The sequence below is a fragment of the Rhinopithecus roxellana genome, chromosome 7 (genome assembly GCF_007565055.1).
Source record: "Rhinopithecus roxellana isolate Shanxi Qingling chromosome 7, ASM756505v1, whole genome shotgun sequence".
Taxonomy (NCBI): domain Eukaryota; kingdom Metazoa; phylum Chordata; class Mammalia; order Primates; family Cercopithecidae; genus Rhinopithecus; species Rhinopithecus roxellana.
In genome coordinates, this window is record NC_044555.1 from 68,954,516 (window position 1) to 68,978,636 (window position 24,121).

Consider the following 24,121-nt stretch of genomic DNA (forward strand, 5'->3'; position numbering starts at 1 on the left):
GCACATTGAATCTAATGTATAATTCTGTGTATTTGTGAATTCAGCCTTACGGATGGAGGCATTTAATATCATCTGTCTTTTTTTTTCTTTTTTCTTTTTCTTTTCTTGTAACCTACTATGAGTCAACATGCTGTCTTTATATGACTGGCCATAAGATGTCTAAGTTCATTCTCTCAACTTAGTAAGTGTGTGACTTTTTAAAAAAGGTAGGAGAGAGTTAGGCAATTGATATAAATACAAACTGTAAATTTCCAACAGATACATATGAGTTTATGTTTATTTTTATTTATTTTAGAGACAGGGTTTCACAGGGTTTTGCTGTCACCCTGGGTAGACTACAGCGGTGCAGTCATAGCTCACTGCAACCTTCAACTCCCGGGCTCAAGTGATCCTCCAGACTCAGTCTCCAGAGTAGCTGGGACCTCAGGTGCTTGTCGCCATGCCCAGATAATTTTTTATTTTTAGTTTTTGTAGAGACAAGTTATCATTATGTTGCCCAAGTTGGTCTTGAACTCCTGGGCTCAAGGAATCCTCCTGCCTCAGCCTCCCAAAGTGCTGGGATTACAGGTGTGAGTCACCATTGTGCCCAACCGTATATATGATTTTAAAGCATTGTAAAAACAGGGGGTAATAAAACAATTCAACTAACTTTGCACAGATGAAAAGCATTTCTGTAACTTTGGGAATTTGGCCCACAGTCCTGAGCATGTAGCTTTTGCCTGCAAGACATTCTCAATCTTCAAGGAGATGTTCGCATAAAGCAAAAAAAATTGTAAACGTCTGTGGCTATCATTGTTTCAGAGTATTTACAGAGGACTCTGAGAGCCAATAGGGATGAACTCCTGTTTGTATTTTTCCTCTCAGAGGAGATATTTGAAGTGGGTTTTGAAACATGTATACTGATGAGATAGGGATTGAATCAATAATCCACATGTCCAATATTCATTACCTGATAACTGAGTAGGGATATGCTGAGAAGAGCATCATGTGTTTCCTTAAGAAAATATGACCTCAGCTGGGACTGAGCAAAACCATGAAGTGGACTCAAGTGGTCCTCAGATTCCACATTTCTTTCTTTTCCTCATTTCAGTTCTTCCCCCAACTTCCACTTTTCCTTTACTTGGTAATTCCTTATTTTATTTACTTATATATTTTTTTGCTTGTTTTTCTTTTCTCCAACAAAAGCTACTATCCCCACTTTTTTTTTTTTTTTTTTTTGAGACGGAGTCTTGCTCTGTCACCCAGGCTGAAGTGCAGTGGCCAGATCTCAGCTCACTGCAAGCTCCGCCTCCTGGGTTCACGCCATTCTCCTGCCTCAGCCTCCCGAGTAGCTGGGACTACAGGCGCCGCCACCTCGCCCGGCTAGTTTTTTGTATTTTTAGTAGAGACGGGGTTTCACCGTGTTAGCCAGGGTGGTCTCGATCTCCTGACCTCGTGATCCGCCCGTCTCGGCCTCCCAAAGTGCTGGGATGACAGGCTTGAGCCACCGCGCCCGGCCTTTTTCTTTTGAGGGTCTCGTTCTGTAGCCCAGGCTAGAGTGCAGTGGCATGATCTCACTTCACTGCAGCCTTGAACTCCTGAGCTCAAGCAATCCTCCCACCTCGGCCTCCAGAATAGCTGGGACTACAGGCATGCACCACCACACCCAGCTCATTTTTATATATTTTGTAGGGATGGGGTTTCACTATGTTGCCCAAGCTGGTGACTAACTGATTCTCCTGCCTCAGCCTCCCAAAAAGCTGGGATTACAGGTGTGAGCCACTGCAGCCTGACTTTTAAAAATTTGGAGTGATGATAAATTGCATGTATTTATGAATATTTTATTTTTATTTCTTGTTTCTTTATTTAACTTCATTTTTCTTTTTTTTTTCCTTTTTAAATTTCTTTTTCTTTTTTTAATATCCCTTGAGTCAAAAAACCTGACATATAAACATTGCGTAGATTTATGGTGTACAACTTGATGTTTTGAAATCCGCCTGCATTTTGGAATGGCTCAATTATGCTAATACAAGGTACCTCATCCACTTACCTATTTGTGATGAGAACACTTTGAGTAGATTTTATCAGTGATTTTCAACTCTAAAATACTTTCTTATTAACTATAGTTAACACAAGTATAATAGATTCTTTGAACTTATTTCTCCTGTCAAACTGAAATTTTTTATCCTTTGACCAACATCTCCCCTAGTCCCCCACTGGCCCCCCAGCTCCTAGCAGGCATCATTCTACCCTTTCCTTCTATGAGATCAACTTTTTGAGATTCCACAGACAAGTGAGGTCATGTGGTATTGGTGTTTCTGTGCCAAGCTTATTTTCCTTAGCATAATGACCTCCAGGTTCATCCACGTTGTCACATATGACAGAATTTCATTCTTTTTTTAAGGCTGAATAGTATTCCATGGTGTATATGCACCGCATTTTCTTTATCCATTTTCTTTATCCTCAGTGATGGACACTGAGGTGTTTGGCCATTGTGAATAGTACTGTAAGGAACACACACACCCACATGCCCTTAAATTGGAATAAAAACTCTAATTTTAGAATTAAGTTAAGGTTAAATCCCTTAACCTTAGAGACTCATTTAAGTCCCTTAAATGAGGTTAAGACCCTGCAAGAGGGAGTTAACCTCAGGAGTCTTATCGTCTCCGTCCTCTGCAATGATTTGCCTCTGAGTACATGTTTTCAGACTTCCCTCCTGGAAGGGCATCTACTTTAGCCTTTAAAAAAATTTCAATAGTTTTTGGGAGCAGGTGATGTTGGATTACATGGGTAAGTTCTTTAGTGGTGATTTGTGAGATTTTGATGCACCCATCCCCCGAGCAGTGTACACTCTACCCAATGTGTGGTCTTTTATCCCTCACTCCCCTCCCACCCTTTCCCTGAGTCCCCAAAGTCCATTGCGTCATTCTTATGTCTTTGGATCCTCATAGCTTAGTTGCCACTTACGAGTGAGAACATACAACGTTTGGTTTTCCATTCCTGAGTTACTTCACTTAGAATAATTGTCTCCAACTCCATCCAGGTTGCTGCAAATGACATTATTTTATTCCTTTTTATGGCTGAGTAGTATTCCATGGTGTGTGTGTATGTGTATGTATATGAAAATGTGATATGGATAGATAGCTATCTATAGATCTATATAGATAAAGAAAACGTGGTTTCTGTAGATATCTATAGATCAAGAGTGTCTCTCTCCAAGCACCAAGCACTGCAGCAGAGTGCCCAAACGAATGCTCTCTTCGCTTCTCACTTTGCATCAAATCTATAGATATGTATCTCGATACATCACATTTTCTTTATCCACTCATTGATTGATGGGCATTTGGGTTGGTTCCACATGTTTGCAACTGCGAATTGTGCTGCTATAAACATGCATGTGCAAGTGTCTTTGTTTTTGTTGTTGTTGTTTTTTTGTGGGTTTTTTTGTTTTAGTTTTTTCTTTTTTCTGAGATGGAGCCTCGGTCTGTCACCCAGGCTGGAGTGCAGTGGTGCAATCTTGACTCACTGAAACCTCCCCCGGCTAATTTTAGTACTTTTAGTAGAGGCAGAGTTTCACCATGTTGGCCAGGCTGGTCTCAAACTCCTGACATCAGGTGATCCACCCGCCTCGGCCTCCCAAAGTGCTGAGATTACAGGTGTGAGCCACCACACCCGGCTTCGAGTGTCTTTTATATATAATGCCTTCTTTTCCTCTGGGTAGCTACCCAGGAGTGGGATAGCTGGATCAAATGGTAGATCTACTTTTAGTTCTTTAAGGAATCTCCACACTGTTTTCCACAGTGGTTGTACATCCCCATTAGCAGTGTAAAAGGGTTCCCTTTTCACTGCATCCACATTAACATCTGTTGTTTTAGCCTTAGTTTATGCAAAGTGAGAAGCCAAGAGAGCATTCTTTTGGGCACTTCTGCTCCCATTCAGCAGCAGTGCTTGGTGCTTGGAGAGAGACACTCGAGCTTAGGTAGGCATCTGGGAGATGCACGTGATCGCCAAAGACCCTTGTTGTGTTGTGTTGGGAGGTGGATCCTGAATCCACCCAGAGAAGCCTGATACCAATAAAATCCCCGCTTGCTTTCCAGGAGCCCCTTGGTCTTCATGTCTTTGGTGTGCACACTCTTGAACACGTGCCAGGCACACAGGGTGCATGACGACAAGCCTAATATTGTCCTGATCATGGTTGATGACCTGGGTATTGGAGATCTGGGCTGCTATGGCAATGACACCATCAGGTAAGGCGGTTTCATGGCGAGTCATACATTCATCAGTCGTTCAGGTTCCGCAGGCTGATAAATTATACGACTGCATCTATATGCAAAACCAAATGGATTTGTTGGGATTTTTTTTAGTTACTTTAAACTTTTTGATAGTTTTAAATTAGATTATTTAATAGTTTTACAATTACATTTTCAATACTTTTAATTTGAATCTCATTCAGTTTTTAAACTTAAGAAATAATAATTGTCCATCTTCACGGGGTACACAGTGAGGTTGGGATACGTACAATGTATAGTGATCAGATCAGGGTAATCAGCTCATCCAGCGTCTCTAGCATTAACCAGGATAGTCATAGTAAAAGCATGGCTGTCCCGACCTGAGTCCTGGCTCTGCATTTACTAGCTCTGAAGTCTTGGAGAAGTCGCTGAACCTCTCTGTGTCTTAGTTTTCTTATTTGTCTAATGCAGAGAAGACTTTATACCCCTGAGTTTATATATGTGAAGAACTTAGAATAGTACCTAACACACAACTACCCTCTATCATGCAGTCTATTATGAAGCATGATGATTGTACATACATGTACATTACAGACATAAACACATAAATATAATTATATAAATATATATGCTATATTTCATATATGATATATTCTATAACATATAAAATATATATCATACATTTATTATATTATATATCCATCTTTTATGAATATATGAATATATTCAATATATAAACATTTATGAATATATTATAATATATGAGTATATATATATTACAAATATATATTAATATGTTATTCATATATACATGAATATATACATATTTGTATGTTTGTGAATATATATTCATTTCATACAAATGTTTTAAATTTATACACATTTATATAAATATATTTAAATATGAACATATATTATATATTTATAGAAGTATATGTAAATAAATATATGCAAAATATTTATTTACATAAATAAATATATAATATTTATAAATTTATGTAAATATTTATATAAAATGAATATATTCATACATATTTATAATATATAAGTATATATTATAATATATTTATAATATATAAAGTGTATATATTATAATATATAAAGTATATATTATATTTATAATATATTTATATTTATAATATTTATATTTTTATAATATATTTATATTTATAATATATAAAGTATATTTATAATATTTATATTATTTATAATAAAGCATATATTATAAATATATATATTTATAATATATATAATATATAATATATAATATATAATATAATATATATAATGTAAAATATATTATAAATATATATTCATATTCATAATATATAAATATATTCATAAATTTATACATATTTATGAATTCATCTGTGTTGTTGAAAATTATGGGATTTCCTTCTTCATAAATTCATAAATGTATACATATTTATGAATATATATTTATATATTCAATTACATATATTCATAAATATATAAATGTGAATATGTATATTCAGTAGAATTCATTCTGTTTTCCTAATTTGGGGAGCCAACAGATTCTTTAAGGTGATGAGCTTGTGTTTTTAACAATGGGCATTCTGAAAGAAGAAAAACAGATATGAAAAAACTCAGAGCTTTGTGGTGGATTATAGAAGCCATCTGTATTAGTCGTTCTTATACTGAGCTTAGGAGTGCATCATTATAAGACATACATCATACACTTTTAAGATCATTGCATTGTGTGACTAACAGATGCTGAAGGGAGTCATCACAGTTTTCGACAACAGAGCTAAGAGTCATGAAAAAGTAGTCGCCAAAAATCAACCATTACTTATGAGAAAAGAAGGGAGGACTCACCCAAAAGCACAGAAACGCGGTGTCCATAAATAGCAGATATTTACAGAGAGTATGTTAGCGTGGGATATTGGTGTTTTGCTGAAAATACTAGCAATTTGAGAAGTGAGATTATGATGCGAAATCTAAAAGCAGGCACATGTGCCCCAGGAATGCAGTTTACAATTTTTTTTCTTTGCAAAATAAATAATGTTTTAAAAGTCGGTAGGTGACTTCCATATCTGAAAAAAAAATTAGATACGCACCTTGGTACAGCTGGAAATTCTTCTTGCACCAGTTACCTGTCATAATTTCTCTCATGAATAAATGTAGAACTCATTATATTTTATTTTCATCCAAGAGGAGAGTGACTCTTTTTCCAGAAGTCTCTCCGGCCTCCAGAAGTCTCTTGTTAAATTATTTTTTAACTGACGAATTACTGTTGTGTGTATTTCTGGTGTACCTCATGATGTTTGGATCCATGGATCCATTGTGGAATAGCTAAATCAAGCTAATTAACATGCACAACCACACATACTTATGATTTATATGTGGTGAGAATGGTTAAAATTATGGCATTTCAAGAATAGAATACATTCTTATTAACTATAGTCACCACAATCTGCAGCAGATGTCTTAAATTTATTCCTCTATGTGAGGAATAAATCAAATAGAGGATTCATTCATGTTTGGCTCCGTGAAACATTGTGTCCTTTAACCTACCTGTTCTCGACCCTCACCCCAGCCCCTGATACCCACCATTCTACTGTCTACTTCTGAGTTTGCTATTTTAGATTCCACACATAAGTGAGATCACGCGATGTTTGTCTCTCTGTGCTTGGCTTTATTCATTTAATCTAATACCCTTCCAGTTCATCTGTGTTGTCAAAAATGATGGGATTTCCTTCTTTTGGATATTTAATCATATGACAGTTTTGCAACCTATGTAGACTGCAGGGAAATGTATCTATCAAACCGATGGGTGGGTGGTCTGTAAGTAGTCAGGCATAAGTAAGGTCTGTAAGCAATTAGCCTCGATGAATCAGACCCCATCCCTCAAGCATTTTATTTTGTAAGGCTGTAGTACAGTGAGTGGACACCATATAGCGGCACCCAGGTATACGATCCCCGCAGAACAACAGCTGCCTGGAATCTCAGTTATACTTCACCTTGACACGGGCAAAAAAGAAAAATGAACTCCGTGTGCAGTTACCTGCTCTGGGCACCTGGAAATCATAACAAACAGAGATGTTGTTTATCTTCAGATCTCCCTGTCTGTCTCTCTGTCTCTCTCTCCTCTTTCTGTTTCTTCATCTCTTTCTATGCCTGTCTGTGTCACCCCTCTCTGTCTGCTTGTGTCTCTATCTCTCTCTGATTGTCTCTCTCTGTCTCCCTCTCTCCTTGTCTATCTCATTCTATCCATTTCCTCCTATCTCTTTCTGTCTCTCTCCCTCTCTGTCCTTCTGTTTCCATCTCTTTCTGTCTCTCCATCTCTTTCTATGTCTGTCTCTGTCTCCCCCCTTTCTCTGTCTGCTTGTCTCTCTTTCTATGTCTCTCTCTGATTGTCTCTCTGTCTCCATGTCTCTCTATCTCATTCTATCCATTTCTTTCTCTCTTTCTGTCTTTCCTTCTCTCTCCCTCTCTCTGTCTTTCCATCTCTCTCCGTATCTCTCTTTCTATCTTCTTTTCTCTTTCCATTTCTTTTTCTGTATCTCTCTCTCTCTTTCTCTCTTTCCATCTCTCTCTTTATGTTTGTCTCTCTCTGTCTTTCTTTCTGTCTCCCTCCATCTGTCTCTCTTTTTCCACCTCTCTTTCTGTTTCTCTCTGTCTCCCTCCCTCTGTTTATCTCTTTCTTTCCATTTCTTTCTGTCTCTCTCTCCCTGTCTCTCTCTTAAACTCTGTATGTCTCTTTCCACCTCTCTCTTTCTATTTCTCTCTCTCTTTCTCTCTCTCATCTTCTCTCTGTTTGTCCCTCTCTGTCTTTCTCTGTCTCCCTCTTTCTGTCTGTCTCTTTCTCTCTCCCTCTTTCTGTCTCTTTCTCTCTCCCTCTTTCTATCTCTTTCTCTCTCCCTCTGTCTGTCTCTCTCTTTCCATCTCTTTCTGTTTCTCTCTGTGTGTCTTACCCTTTGTCTCTTTCTCTCTCTCTCTCTCTTCATCTCTCTCTTTCATCTGTCTCTTTCTGTCCTTCTCTGTTGCTCTCTTTCTCATCTCTCTCCCTCTCTTATCCTTTCTTTCTGTCTCTCTCTCTCTGCCTTGCTTTCTGGGTCTCTCCCTCTCTCCCTGTCTGTTTCTCCTCTCTCTTTCCACCTGTGCCTTTCTGTTTGTCTTTCTCTCACTCTTCTTCTCTGCTTCCCCTGCCCCCCACCTTTTCCTTCTCTCCAACACACCTTGCCTCTCCCGCTTCAGGACGCCTCACATTGACCGCCTTGCCAGGGAAGGCGTGCGACTGACTCAACACATCTCGGCCGCCTCCCTCTGCAGCCCAAGCCGGTCAGCGTTCTTGACGGGAAGATACCCCATCCGATCAGGTATGCAAACTGGCGGGCTCTGCTGGACTCTGCCCTCATGTTAGGATGAGAGGAAATAAAAATGTGGCTTGACTACGTTAACAAGTAAAAAAGGGCTGGGCACGATGGCTCATGCCTGTAATCCCAGAACTCGGGAGGCCAAGGTGGGAGGATTGCTTGAGCCCAGGAGTTTCAAACTAGCCTGGGAAACAGAGCAAGACCCCATCTCCACAAAAAAATGTTTTAATTAGTTGAGCATGGTGGTATGCGCCTGTGGTCCCAGCTACTTGGGAGGCTGAAGTGGGAGGATCGCTTGAGCCCAGAAGTTTGAGGCTGCAGTGAGTGTGATCACAGCATTGCACTCTAGCCTTGTTGATAGAGCGTGTCTTAGAAAGAAAAAAAAAAAAGATACAAAGAAAAGAAAAAGCACACATGTACATAGATGCACTGGCATACACAGCTACCACCGTCCACCTCAAAATCACTGCGCTTCTAAGAGATGCAAGATCACCCTGTGTGACTGAGTTGTCTTTTGATGCAATGACAGCTTTTTACCTGAATTCCAAGTCATAAGGTGTACGTTTGAGTTTCCCGGGTCAACAAAGATAAGCTCTCTTGGAATGAAATAATTAACACCACATGTGTTTACACATTCAGTCTGTCACCAAAAAATATATATTTTTTCTTTCAAACCACAAAGTCATGGCTGGGCACGGTGGCTCATGCCCGTAATCCCAGCACTTTGGGAGGGTGGATCACTTGAGGTCAGGAGTTTGAGCCCAGCCTGGCCAACATGGTGAAACCTTGTCTCTACTAAAAATACAAAAATTAGCCAGGTGTGGTGGCATGCACCTGTAGTCCCAGCTACTCAGGAGGCTGAGGCAGGAGAATCGCTTGAACCCGGGAGGCAGAGGTTGCAGTGACCCGAGATTGTGCCACTGCATTCCAGCCTGAGTGACAGAGCGAGACTCTGTCTCAAAACAAACAAACAGCAACAACCAAAAACCCACAAAGTCATAAACCAAGAAATAGCTATCTGATTTTTGGACAACTTTCATCACAACATTTTACCCATGGAGACAGTAGTATTATCCCTTTGCTCAATTTATATCAACTTTATTTTATTTATTATTATTATTATTATTGAAGTGGAGTCTCGTTCTGTTACCCAGGCTGGAGTGCGGTGGTGCAATCTCTGCCTCACTGCAACCTCTGCCTCCTGAGTTCAAGCGATTCTCCTGCCTCAGCCTTCTGAGTAGCTGGAATTACAGGCACGTGCCATGAGGCCCGTCTAATTTTTGTATTTTTAGTAGAGATGGGGTTTTGCCATATTGGCCAGGCTGGTCGCGAACTCCTGACCTTAGGTGATCCACCCACCTCGGCCTCCCAGAGTGCTGGGATTACAGGTGTGAGCCACCGCGCCTGGCCATATATCAATTTTAGATAAAACAAAAATGAAACGAGAAGAAGGAAATTATCCTAAGCTCTAATTGTCATGTTCTCGTTACTTTTTAATTTATTACTATTATTTTGAGACAGGGTCTTGCTCTGTTGCCCAGGATGGAGTACAGTGGTATAATCATGGCTCACTGCAACCTCAACCTTTCAGGCTCAGGTGATCCTCCCACCTCAGCTTCCTAAGTAACTGGGACCACAAGTGTGCACCACTATGCCTGGCTAATTTTTAAACTACTTAGGGTCTTGCTGTGTTCCCCAGGCTGGTCTTGAACTCCTGAACTCAAGCCATCCTCCCTTTTTGGCCTTCAAAAGTGCTGGGATTACAGACATGAGCAACTGCACCCAACCTGGTGACTTTTTGTTTGTTTGTTTTGTTTTTTACTTTTGAGATAGGGTCTCCCTTTGTTGCCCAGGCTGAAGTGCAGTGTCACAATCTCAGTTCATTGCAGCCTCAAACTCCCGGGCTCAAGCGATTCTCCCTCCTCAGCCTCCTGAGTAGCTGAGCTTACAGGCACCCACCAGCATGTCCGGCTAATTTTTGATGGAGAAGCGTCTCACCATGTTAACCAGGCTGGTCTCGCATTCCTGCGCTCAAGTGATCCGCCCACCTCAGCCTCCCAAAGTGCTGGGATTTTAGGCATGAGCCACCGCGCCTGGCCAAAATTCGCTGTTTTAAAGTGTGCAATTCAGTCGCTTGTAGCTCTTTTCCAATACTGTACAACCATCACCTCTATCAAATTCTAGAACATTTCCATCACCCACAAAGGAGATCTTGTCACCATGAAGCAGTCGCTCCCCATTCTCCCTTCTCCCAGGCCCTGGTCACCAAGAATCCACTTCCCATCTCTATGAACATGTCTGTCCTGGACATTTCACATAAAAGGAATCATACAGTATGTGACAGTCTGTGACTGACTTCTGTCACTGAGCATAATGTCTTATGGTAGCCTGGGCCAGAGCTTCATTTATTTTTATTTTGCATACTATTCCCTCGCATGGGTTCACTACAGTTTCTCCATCCATTCATCAATTGATGGACAACAAGATGTTTCTACCCTTTAGTGATTGTGAGGAATATAGCTGTGAACATACATGTGCAAGTTTTTCTTTGAATACCAGTTTTCAATCCTTTTGAGTTCCTCAGGAACCTCAATTCTTTTGATATTCCCCAAGAGTGAAATTGTTGGGTTGCATGGTTCTATTTTTTTTTTTTTTTTTTGAGATGGAATTTCACTCTTGTTGCCCAGTCTGGAGAGCAGTGGCACAATCTTGGCTCACTGCAACCTCTGGCCCTGGATTCAAGTGATTCTCCTGCCTCAGCCTCCCAAGTAGCTGGGATTACAGGGATGTACCACCATGCCCAGCTAATCTTGTATTTTTAGTACAGACCGGGTTTCACCATATTGGTCAGGCTGGTCTCGAACTCCTGACCTCAGGTAATCCTCCTGCCTCGGCTCTCCAAAGTGCTGGGATTACAGGTGTGAGTCACCACATCCAATCATATGGTTCTATTTTTAAAGGTGAGGGAAGTGGGCTGGGGCACAGTGGCTCACACCTGTAATCCCAGCACCTTAGGAAGCTGAGGAGGGCAGATCAGTTGAGGTCAGGAATTCAAGAATAGCCTGGCCAACATGGTGAAATCCCGTCTCTACCAAAAATACAAAATTAGCTGGACATGGTGGTACTTACCTGTAATCCCAGCTACTTGGGAGGCTGACACAGAAGAATTGCTTGAACCCGGGAGGCAGAGGTTGCAATGAGCTGAGATTGCGCCACTGCACTCCAGTCTGGACAGCAGAGTGAGACTTCATCTCAACAACAACAACAACAACAAAAGATAGAGAAAAAAAGCTGAGGGAAGTGGTCTTTGCTTGTGGGGACAGATGCCGCACTTTAATGCCAGATTGTGTGGATTCCAGATAGCGGTTCTTGAAGGCAGAATAAAATCGAACGTATCATGTATCAACCCTACTGCCAGTCTGCTGACACTGACTTTGGAAGAGAAGAAAGTAAAGGTCTTTTCTGGCTGGGTGTGGTGGCTCATGCCTGTAATCCCAGCACTTTGGGAAGCCAAGGTGGGCAGATCACAAGGTCTGGAGATGCAGACTATCCTGGTCAACATGGTGAAACTCTGTCTGTACTAAAAACACAAAAATTAGCTTGGTGTGGTGGCATGCACCTGTACTCCCAGCTACTTGGGAGGCTGAGGCAGGAGAATCGCTTGAATCTGGGAGGCAGAGGTTGCAGTGAGCTGAGACGGCACCACTACACTCCAGCCTGGTGACAGAGTGAGACTCCATCTCAAAAAAAAAAAAAAAAAAAAAAAAAAAAAAAAAAAAAAAAAAAAAAAAAAAAATCTTTTCTTAGTCTGTTGGGGCTGCTATAACAAAAATACCATAGACTGGGAGGCTTATCTACAACAGACGTTTATTGCTCACAGTTCTGGAGGCTGGCCAAGATCAAGGCATGCCAACTTCAGTGTCTGCTGGGGACCTGCTTCCTGGTTCATAGACGGTGCCCTCTTGCTGTGTCCTCACATGGTGGAAGGGGTGAGGGAGCTCTCTGGGGTCCCTTTTGTAAGGATACTGATTCATTCTTGAGGCTCCATCCTCCTGACTTCATCCCCTCCTAAAAGCCCTACCTCCTAAACATTACCTTGCAGGTGAGGGTTTCAATGTGCAAATTTTGGAGTGACAAAAATATTCCCTCCATAGCAACACCTACTCATTGTACTTTTTTCCACGCTACTTCTAGGTATGGTTTCTAGTGGTAACAGACGTGTCGTCCGTAATCTTGCAGTCCCCGCAGGCCTCCCTCTTAATGAGACAACATTTGCAGCCTTGCTAAAGAAGCAAGGATACAGCACGGGGCTTATAGGTAAGACACAAGGATTGGTGTTAGTCATTGATCATAAGGTAATAATGTCCTTTGTTCTACCCTTGATTTATGACTTTTTGGAAATACTTTATTTTACAATGTCTTATGTAAAGGCTCAGTGGCCCATTCTTACAATCCCAGCACTTTGGGAGGCCAAGGTGGGAGGATCGCTGAAAGCCAGGAGTTTCAGACCAGCCTGGGCAACATAGAAAGACTCTGTCTCTAAAAATATAAAATTAGCTGGGCATGGCGGCATGTGCCTATGGTCCCAGCTACTCTGGAGGCTGAGGTGGGAGGATTGCTTGTGCCAGGAGTTCTTTTATTATTATTATTATTATTATTTTATTATTATTATTTTTTGAGACGGAGTCTCGCTCTGTCGCCCAGGCTGGAGTGCAGTGGCCGGATCTCAGCTCACTGCAAGCTCCGCCTCCCGGGTTTACGCCATTCTCCTGCCTCAGCCTCCCGAGTAGCTGGGACTACAGGCGCATGCCACCACGACTGGCTAATTTTTGTATTTTTTGTAGAGATGAGGTTTCATCATGCTGGCCAGGCTGGTCTTGAACTTCTGGCCTCCAGTGATCTGCCTGCCTTGGCCTCCCAAAGTGCTGGGATTATAGGTGTGAGCCACCACACCCAGTCTGATTCTGCACACAGCTCAGTGATAGGAGATGTTTTAAAATGAACATATTACAAGAACATAAAATTTTTCTGGCTGTACCTGCCTGCATAGTCTCTCACCGTGTATCCTGTCGCCTGCCTCTTCATTTCACTAAAACTGGACCACACAGATTTTCCTCTCACTGCTAGGGATGATAGAAGTCTTTAGCCACCCAGTAGTTGTAACTCCAGCTACCATTCCTGTTTGGGAAGCCTGGGTTTCCGCTGGCGTGAGAATCACGTGCTATTTTAAATCCCTTCAATTTTTGTAACACATCTGCTGTTGATAAGAGAAGGCAATCTCTGTGGGGTTGCAGGACAGGAAGCCTAAGCCAGTAGCATTGCCTCTCCTCTACCTACCCCCATAGGCACTCAGAGGTTGATGGAAGCACAGGCATTCTTGATTGGGCCCTCACCACATACAGGAAACTGTTAATATTCCTAGTAGATACACATTATCACAGCCTCTGGGGGGTTTGCTGGGCATCCACATGCTAGCAGGACTCACACGCACCCTTTGGTGATCATTCAAAGTGTGGTACATTTTACTGAATAAGTCCCTTACTTCAATCAGTTTTAATGAGAGCCCCTAGGATTTCCAGCCAGCCAGCTATTCATCCATCCATGCTCGGTCCATCCTCCATGATTTATCTATAGCTACCATCGGTCATCTCTCTCTGTTTCTCCATCCATCTATCAACCCATATATCTCTATGCATCTATCTGTCCATCCATCTACCTGTCTATCTACCTGTTTTTCTGTCTGTTGATCAATCCATCATTTATCTATCATCTATGTATCTATCTACCCATCATCTATCTATCGTCTATAATCTATTCATCCACCCATTCATCTATCATGTATCTATCTGTCTATCCATCTATCATCTGTATCTATTTATCTAGCCATCCATTCATCTATTTAGACATCTCTCTATCCATCCACCCATCCACCCTTATATCTCTATCCCTGTCTATCTATCTATCTATCTATCTATCTATCTATCTATCTATCTATCTATCTATCTATCTTTCTGTCTATCAATCAATCATCTATTCATTCATCTATCCATCCTATCTATCTATCTATCTATCTATCTATCTATCTATCTATCTATCTATCTATCCATCCATCTATCCACTCATATATCTCCATCCACCTATCTATCTACTCACCTACTCAGCCACCCACCTATCTATCCATCCATCCACCTACACATACATACATTCCCCGTCTATCCATCCATCATTTATTTGTATCTATCATATTTATCGCATCTATCTATCTCTCTATTGATATATACATACACATGTGTATACATAGATGTATACTCCGTAATTTATTTTCATCTATCATATCCCATCTGTCTATTCATCCACCCACAACACAGATCTATTTATGCATCTATCTAATTACCCAGTCATCTATCGATCCATCCATCCACCTACACACACATCTATACATGCTCCATCTATCCTCCATCACTTATGTGAATCTGTCCTCTCCTCTCCTCTATTCTATCTATCTATCTATCTATCTATCTATCTATCTATCTATCTAACCACTCACTCTATCATCTATCTGCCTATCTTTCTGTCTACATATTATCTATCATCTTTCTATCTATCATCTCTATTAATTTAGCTAGCTATATCTACATATACATCCATTCATCTATCTACCTATCTTTCTGTCTACATATTATCTATTTATCTATCTACCTACCTATCGTCTGTATCCATCTAGCTATATCTATGTATACATCTATTCTTCCATCATCTGTAACCTGCCTTGCGTCTGTGATGTATCTATTCTCCCATCGTCTGTAACCTGCCTTGCCTCTGTGATGTATCTATTCTCCCATCGTCTGTAACCTGCCTTGCCTCTGTGATGTATCTATTCTCCCATCGTCTGTAACCTGCCTTGCCTCTGTGATGTATCTATTCTCCCATCGTCTGTAACCTGCCTTGCCTCTGTGATGTATCTATTCTCCCATCGTCTGTAACCTGCCTTGCCTCTGTGATGTATCTATTCTCCCATCGTCTGTAACCTGCCTTGCCTCTGTGATGTATCTATTCTCCCATCGTCTGTAACCTGCCTTGCCTCTGTGATGTATCTATTCTCCCATCGTCTGTAACCTGCCTTGCCTCTGTGATGTATCTATTCTCCCATCGTCTGTAACCTGCCTTGCCTCTGTGATGTATCTATTCTCCCATCGTCTGTAACCTGCCTTGCCTCTGTGATGTATCTATTCTCCCATCGTCTGTAACCTGCCTTGCCTCTGTGATGTATCTATTCTCCCATCGTCTGTAACCTGCCTTGCCTCTGTGATGTATCTATTCTCCCATCGTCTGTAACCTGCCTTGCCTCTGTGATGTATCTATTCTCCCATCGTCTGTAACCTGCCTTGCCTCTGTGATGTATCTATTCTCCCATCGTCTGTAACCTGCCTTGCCTCTGTGATGTATCTATTCTCCCATCGTCTGTAACCTGCCTTGCCTCTGTGATGTATCTATTCTCCCATCGTCTGTAACCTGCCTTGCCTCTGTGATGTATCTATTCTCCCCATCGTCTGTAACCTGCCTGCCTTCTGTGATGTATCTATTCTCCCATCGTCTGTAACCTGCCTTGCCTCTGTGATGTATCTATTCTTCCCATCGTCATGTAACCCTGCCTTGCCTCTGTGATGTTAATCTATTCTCCCATCGTCTGTACCCTGCCTTGCCTCTGTGATGTATCTATTCTACATCGTCTGTAACCTGCCTTGCCTTCGTGAGTATCTATTCTCCCATCGTCTGTACCTGCCTGCACACCTCTGTGATGTATTCCCCATACCTGCCTTCCTCTGTGATGTTATCTATTCTCCCCATCGTCTGTAACCTGCCTTGCCTCTGTGATTGTATCTATTCTCCCATCGTCTTGTAACCTGCCTTGCCTCTGTTGATGTATCTATTCTCCCATCGTCTGTAACCTGCCCTTGGCCTCTGTGATGTATCTATTCTCCCATCGTCTGTAACCTGCCTTGCCTCTGTGATGTATCTATTCTCCCATCGTCTGTAACCTGCCTTGCCTCTGTGATGTATCTATTCTCCATCGTCTGTAACCTGCCTTGCCTCTGTGATGTATCTATTCTCCCATCGTCTGTAACCTGCCTTGCCTCTGTGATGTATCTATTCTCCCATCGTCTGTAACCTGCCTTGCCTCTGTGATGTATCTATTCTCCCATCGTCTGTAACCTGCCTTGCCTCTGTGATGTATCTATTCTCCCATCGTCTGTAACCTGCCTTGCCTCTGTGATGTATCTATTCTCCCATCGTCTGTAACCTGCCTTGCCTCTGTGATGTATCTCTTCTCCCATCGTCTGTAACCTGCCTTGCCTCTGTGATGTATCTATTCTCCCATCGTCTGTAACCTGCCTTGCCTCTGTGATGTATCTATTCTCCCATCGTCTGTAACCTGCCTTGCCTCTGTGATGTATCTATTCTCCCATCGTCTGTAACCTGCCTTGCCTCTGTGATGTATCTATTCTCCCATCGTCTGTAACCTGCCTTGCCTCTGTTGATGTATCTATTCTCCCATCGTCTGTAACCTGCCTTGCCTCTGTGATGTATCTATTCTCCATCGTCTGTAACCTGCCTTGCCTCTGTGATGTATCTATTCTCCCATCGTCTGTAACCTGCCTTGCCTCTGTGATGTATCTATTCTCCCATCGTCTGTAACCTGCCTTGCCTCTGTGATGTATCTATTCTCCCATCGTCTGTAACCTGCCTTGCCTCTGTGATGTATCTATTCTCCATCGTCTGTAACCTGCCTTGCCTCTGTGATGTATCTATTCTCCCATCGTCTGTAACCTGCCTTGCCTCTGTGATGTATCTATTCTCCCATCGTCTGTAACCTGCCTTGCCTCTGTGATGTATCTATTCTCCCATTCGTCTGTAACCTGCCTGCCTATACCTGCCTCCTGTGATGTATCTATTCTCCCATCGTCTGTAACCTGCCTTGCCTCTGTGATGTATCTATTCTCCCATCGTCTGTAACCTGCCTTGCCTCTGTGATGTATCTATTCTCCCATCGTCTGTAACCTGCCTTGCCTCTGTGATGTATCTATTCTCCCATCGTCTGTAACCTGCCTTGCCTCTGTGATGTATCTATTCTCCCATCGTCTGTAACCTGCCTTGCCTCTGTGATGTATCTATTCTCCCATCGTCTGTAACCTGCCTTGCCTCTGTGATGTATCTATTCTCCCATCGTCTGTAACCTGCCTTGCCTCTGTGATGTATCTATTCTCCCATCGTCTGTAACCTGCCTTGCCTCTGTGATGTATCTATTCTCCCATCGTCTGTAACCTGCCTTGCCTCTGTGATGTATCTATTCTCCCATCGTCTGTAACCTGCCTTGCCTCTGTGATGTATCTATTCTCCCATCGTCTGTAACCTGCCTTGCCTCTGTGATGTATCTATTCTCCCATCGTCTGTAACCTGCCTTGCCTCTGTGATGTATCTATTCTCCCATCGTCTGTAACCTGCCTTGCCTCTGTGATGTATCTATTCCAATAGTAGGAATAACTCTGGCTATGTGATGTACTCTCTCCATCGTCTGTAACCTGCCTTGCCTCTGTGATGTATCTATTCTCCCATCGTCTGTAACCTGCCTTGCCTCTGTGATGTATCTATTCTCCCATCGTCTGTAACCTGCCTTGCCTCTGTGATGTATCTATTCTCCCATCGTCTGTAACCTGCCTTGCCTCTGTGATGTATCTATTCTCCCATCGTCTGTAACCTGCCTTGCCTCTGTGATGTATCTATTCTCCCATCGTCTGTAACCTGCCTTGCCTCTGTGATGTATCTATTCTCCCATCGTCTGTAACCTGCCTTGCCTCTGTGATGTATCTATTCTCCCATCGTCTGTAACCTGCCTTGCCTCTGTGATGTATCTATTCTCCCATCGTCTGTAACCTGCCTTGCCTCTGTGATGTATCTATTCTCCCATCGTCTGTAACCTGCCTTGCCTCTGTGATGTATCTATTCTCCCATCGTCTGTAACCTGCCTTGCCTCTGTGATGTATCTATTCTCCCATCCTCTGTAACCTGCCTTGCCTCTGTGATGTATCTATTCTCCCATCGTCTGTAACCTGCCTTGCCTCTGTGATGTATCTATTCTCCCATCGTCTGTAACCTGCCTTGCCTCTGTGATGTATCTATTCTCCCATCGTCTGTAACCTGCCTTGCCTCTGTGATGTATCTATTCTCCCATCGTCTGTAACCTGCCTTGCCTCTGTGATGTATCTATTCTCCCATCGTCTGTAACCTGCCTTGCCTCTGTGATGTATCTATTCTCCCATCGTCTGTAACCTGCCTTGCCTCTGTGATGTATCTATTCTCCCATCGTCTGTAACCTGCCTTGCCTCTGTGATGTATCTATTCTCCCATCGTCTGTAACCTGCCTTGCCTCTGTGATGTATCTATTCTCCCATCGTCTGTAACCTGCCTTGCCTCTGTGATGTATCTATTCTCCCATCGTCTGTAACCTGCCTTGCCTCTGTGATGTATCTATTCTCCCATCGTCTGTAACCTGCCTTGCCTCTGTGATGTATCTATTCTCCCATCGTCTGTAACCTGCCTTGCCTCTGTGATGTATCTATTCTCCCATCGTCTGTAACCTGCCTTGCCTCTGTGATGTATCTATTCTCCCATCGTCTGTAACCTGCCTTGCCTCTGTGATGTATCTATTCTCCCATCGTCTGTAACCTGCCTTGCCTCTGTGATGTATCTATTCTCCCATCGTCTGTAACCTGCCTTGCCTCTGTGATGTATCTATTCTCCCATCGTCTGTAACCTGCCTTGCCTCTGTGATGTATCTATTCTCCCATCGTCTGTAACCTGCCTTGCCTCTGTGATGTATCTATTCTCCCATCGTCTGTAACCTGCCTTGCCTCTGTGATGTATCTATTCTCCCATCGTCTGTAACCTGCCTTGCCTCTGTGATGTATCTATTCTCCCATCGTCTGTAACCTGCCTTGCCTCTGTGATGTATCTATTCTCCCATCGTCTGTAACCTGCCTTGCCTCTGTGATGTATCTATTCTCCCATCGTCTGTAACCTGCCTTGCCTCTGTGATGTATCTATTCTCCCATCGTCTGTAACCTGCCTTGCCTCTGTGATGTATCTATTCTCCCATCGTCTGTAACCTGCCTTGCCTCTGTGATGTATCTATTCTCCCATCGTCTGTAACCTGCCTTGCCTCTGTGATGTATCTATCTTTGTGGCTATGACTTTGTCTTCTCAATGAATGAGAAAATTTGTAGTTCACATCCTTGAAAGAAACTGACAATTCTATTTTTCTCCCTTATTTTTTATCCTGTCCTGTTGCTCACAACCAGATCTGAATACAAACTTTCTCTGTAAACTAAAGAACAACAACAACAACAAAAATGTGGCTAAGTGGAACTCGGATTTTTTAAACCAAGGAAAATATCTCTGCTACTTTATTTTTGTGCATTAGCTGATCGATGTGAAGAATGCTCACGTGTTCTTTGCAATGTGCTGGCATATGTCGACATATTGATGTGTAGATGTGTTTGTGTGTTTGGTTTTAGGCAAATGGCACCAAGGCTTGAACTGCGACTCCCGAAGTGACCACTGCCACCATCCGTATAATTATGGGTTTGAGTACTACTATGGCATGCCGTTCACTCTCGTTGACAGCTGCTGGCCGGACCCCTCTCGTAACACGGAATTAACCTTTGAGAGGCAACTCTGGCTCTGCGTGCAGCTGGTTGCCATTGCCGTCCTCACCCTAACCTTTGGAAAGCTGAGTGGCTGGGTCTCCGTTCCCTTGCTCCTAATCTTCTCCATGATTCTGTTTATTTTCCTCTTGGGTTATGCTTGGTTCTCCAGCTACACGTCCCCTTTATACTGGGACTGCCTCCTCATGAGGGGGCACGAGATTACGGAGCAGCCCATGAAGGCTGAACGAGCTGGATCCATTATGGTAAAGGAGGCGATTTCCTTTTTAGAAAGGTAAGCGTACTAATTAAAAATTCATGTAATAATCATAATTATCTCTTTTTTAAAAGGACCTAGATAGATCTGCAGGGTGATTGTAGTTTTTAATAATCTATTGTACACATCTAAATAGCTAAAAGAGAATAAGCCAGATGACTCTAGAATAAAGAAAGACAAATATTTAAGGTGATGGACACCCCAATTACACTGATTTAAAACAATAAATCATTTGTGACAATTCTTTACAAATTATATGAATGTATTAAATTGTAACGTGTACCCTTAAACTATGCACATCTACAGTGCATTAATAAAAATAATAGGGGATGATGGTATTAAAAATATTGAGTTAGGAAATGGAATATTGCTAAATGGTGTAATAGGGTTAGATAAAAATATGAAGTGTATTGAAGACCAGTTGGACTCATCAGTTTGTACCTAAAGAGGTGGTACCTTGTTTGGGCTCCTGTTATTAAAATCATGGTCTCTCTATTGGCTCTGAAATTTATATGTGGTCAGACCATGGAGGCAGACTCTAGTAACTCAAACTCACAAATTATTTACGTTAATTTACAATGCATCTTGTCATCATGTTAATTTACAACAGGAAAATATACATATACTATATATGTATATATACACATACAATATGTATGTATATATGTATACATATGCTATGTATGTATATATATAATATATTTTATAATACTTTTTGTCTGGTTTCCTGATACATATAGATATAGATAGATATAGATATAGATAAATATATATATACATATCAGGGAATCAGATGAAAAAAGTAAGTTGTCCATTGCATTATGTCCCTGTTGTTAAAAAACAAAAAAACCTACTTGGGGAAAATAAAATTGGAAGGCTTCTCTCTGAGCATGTGATATGGAAGGGCTATTTCATGAACTGGATGAGGTAAATGGTCAAAGGTGATTGTTATAAAAACTTTATGCATCCCAGAACACAATAGCTGGAAATTTTCAAGGGTATCTATCCTCTTGTTGTTGGACTTTCTTTCTTTAAAAAAAAGTTTGCGAACACATTTTTCATTTGCTTTTTCCATATTGATTGAGGCTTAATCTTTACCAATAGCCGTTCTAGGATCTGGATTCTCAGGATGTAAGGTGTCTTGTGTACTCTGGTACATAGCTTTGTCCTTACTCTGTAGCCCAAGTGAAGGTGATAAATATGTAGTCTGGGGCTGGGCATGGTGGCTCATGCCTGTAATCCCAGCACTCTGGGAGGCCAAGGCGGGTGGAACATCTGAGACCAGCCTGACCAACATGGTGAAACACCATCTCTACTAAAAATACAAAAATTAGCTGGGAGGCTGAGGCAGGAGAATCACTTGAACCCGGGAGGCGGAGGTTGCAGTGAGCTGAGATCATGCCATTGCACTCCAGCCTGGGCAACAGAGGGATAGTCTGTCTTAAAAAAAAATGTTGTCTGGGAATAAGAAAGCCGTATTTGCTCTGTAGATGGAACTGAATGCTTGGTGTCACTTAGAGCAAATCCTTCTGTTCCCTGGTACCTTTCCAGATGTGCAGAGTTCTATGAAGTTTTACAGAAAGAGCATCAATATGAGCAAATTAGCACCAACCACTCTGAAAGTATAAGATAAGCAATCCCATTCTCTTCTGTCTGCCAGTTCGAGTCTTCAAACATTCCCACACAGGTCTCCTTAGGACTTTGCATTAGTACTTGAAGAACAGATCCTATTGTTGAGATGTACATTGTTCACCAAAACCTCTGTCGAGTTTCAAAAGTTACATGTGATCTACAATAACACAATATTGAATGGAAAAAACAATGGTGAAGAGGAAATATAAAGATTTGGACGTTGTGACAATAAGCTAATGGCTTAGGTTCATGAGTGCTAGAAACTATTTTTATCTGGATTCTCAGTGTATGAATCTCCTACAGTTGCTATAACAAATGACTATAGGGCTGAGTACAGTGGCTAGTGCCTGTAATTCCAGCACTTTGGGAGGCTAAGGTAAGTGGATCACTTAAGTTCTGGAGCTTGAGACCAGCCAAAGCAACATATGGAGACCATATCTCTACAAAAAACACAAAAAATTAGCTGGATATGATAGCATGCGTCTGTAGTCAGATACTCAGGAGACTGAGGTGGGAGGATTAGTTGAGCCTGGGAGGTTGAGGCTGCCGTGAGCCATGATTGCACCACTACACTCCAGTCTGGGCAACAGAGGGCCTTGTCTAGAAAAATAAAAAAAAATTACCACAAATATAGTGGCCTAATGCAACACAAATTTATTATCCTGCTGTTCTTGAGGTCAGAAATCCAAAATTAACCTTGTGGGCTAAAATCAGATGTTGGCGGGGCTAGTTACTTCTAGGGGCTCTAGGGGAGGATCTGTTTTCTCTTTTTTCTAGTTTATTGAAGCTGCCTGCATTCCTTAGTTTGTAGGGTTTTGTTTTCTGACTCAGACACTTCTGTGTCTCTCTTACAAAAGGACATTTCTGATTCCACTGGACCCACCCAGATAACCCAGGATAATCACTTCATCTTACGATCCTTAATTCATTCCATCTGCAAAGACCTTTTACCATGTAAAATCACATGTTCACAGGTTTTGAGAATTAGGATGTGGATATCTTTGGAATGGGGCATTATTCAGCTGATCACTTTGACCATGACTCTTTATTTTGGCAGCTTAGTTTGGGGTGAAAACTATTTAATTTTAAATCTTTAATGTTCAGAGCTGTACTTCCTCTGTAGGCTTTAGGGGAGGATTCTTCCTGCCCTTCCCCACTCCTGGTGGCTTCAGGCATCCCTGGGCTTGTGGCTGCATCACCCCAGTCTCTGCTTCATCTGCATATGGTCTTCCCCTCTGTATTTGTGTCTTATCTTCTGTCTCTTATAATGACAATGGTCATTGGATTTAGTGCCCATCCTAATTCTGGGATGAGCTCATCTTCAGATCCTTAATTAATTACCTCTGCAAAGGTCTTGATATCCAAATAAGGTCTCATTCCAGGTTCTGGGCTTTAAAATATATGGACGTATATTTCTGGGGGCTGCTATTCAATCTACTACAGTTGTATTCGGTTTCTTCTGGAGGCTCTAGGGGAGGATCCCTTCTGCCTCCTCTAGCTCCTGGTGGCTCCAGGTGCCCCTTGGCTGGTGGTCGCATTACTCCACTTCCACATGGCCTTTTCTTCTGTGCTTGTGTCTCCTCTTCTCCTATAGGGACAGCGTTATTGGATTTGGGACTCATCCTAATCCAGAATGATCGCATCTTAACTAAATAAATCTCTAGAGGCCCCATTTCCAAATAAGGTCCCATTCTGAGATTTGAAGTGAACATGAATTTTGAGGGGTCACTGTTCAAGACACCATGACATAAGTCTTGTTTTTAAAATTCATTTATTTTAATTTATTTATATTTTGATATCTCATCAGAGCAGAAATTTCCCAATGAATGGCATTTGTGCTTTGTGCTTCCCTGGGTAGCTGAGGACTTACCATTCATGCAGGTGGATTATCAAAATTAAAAGTGGGTCAGCCTAGTTCTGTGTATCCTCATGTGAGAAACTACAGGGTGCAAATGGCTTGCCAAG

At 41.9% G+C, this 24,121-nt stretch overlaps 1 protein-coding gene across 4 annotated transcripts in view; it reads left to right on the forward strand.

Annotated features, from left to right (window-relative positions):
* Positions 1-24,121, forward strand: part of ARSF (arylsulfatase F) — an 84,785-nt gene that overhangs the window by 32,352 nt on the left and 28,312 nt on the right. For all 4 annotated transcript variants that reach the window (XM_030934174.1, XM_010383489.2, XM_030934173.1 and 1 more), the window contains exons 3-6: positions 4,077-4,226; positions 8,427-8,548; positions 12,740-12,862; positions 20,119-20,542. In XM_030934174.1, the coding sequence (XP_030790034.1) occupies positions 4,077-4,226; positions 8,427-8,548; positions 12,740-12,862; positions 20,119-20,542 (819 nt within the window). The remainder of the gene's footprint in view (positions 1-4,076; positions 4,227-8,426; positions 8,549-12,739; positions 12,863-20,118; positions 20,543-24,121) is intronic.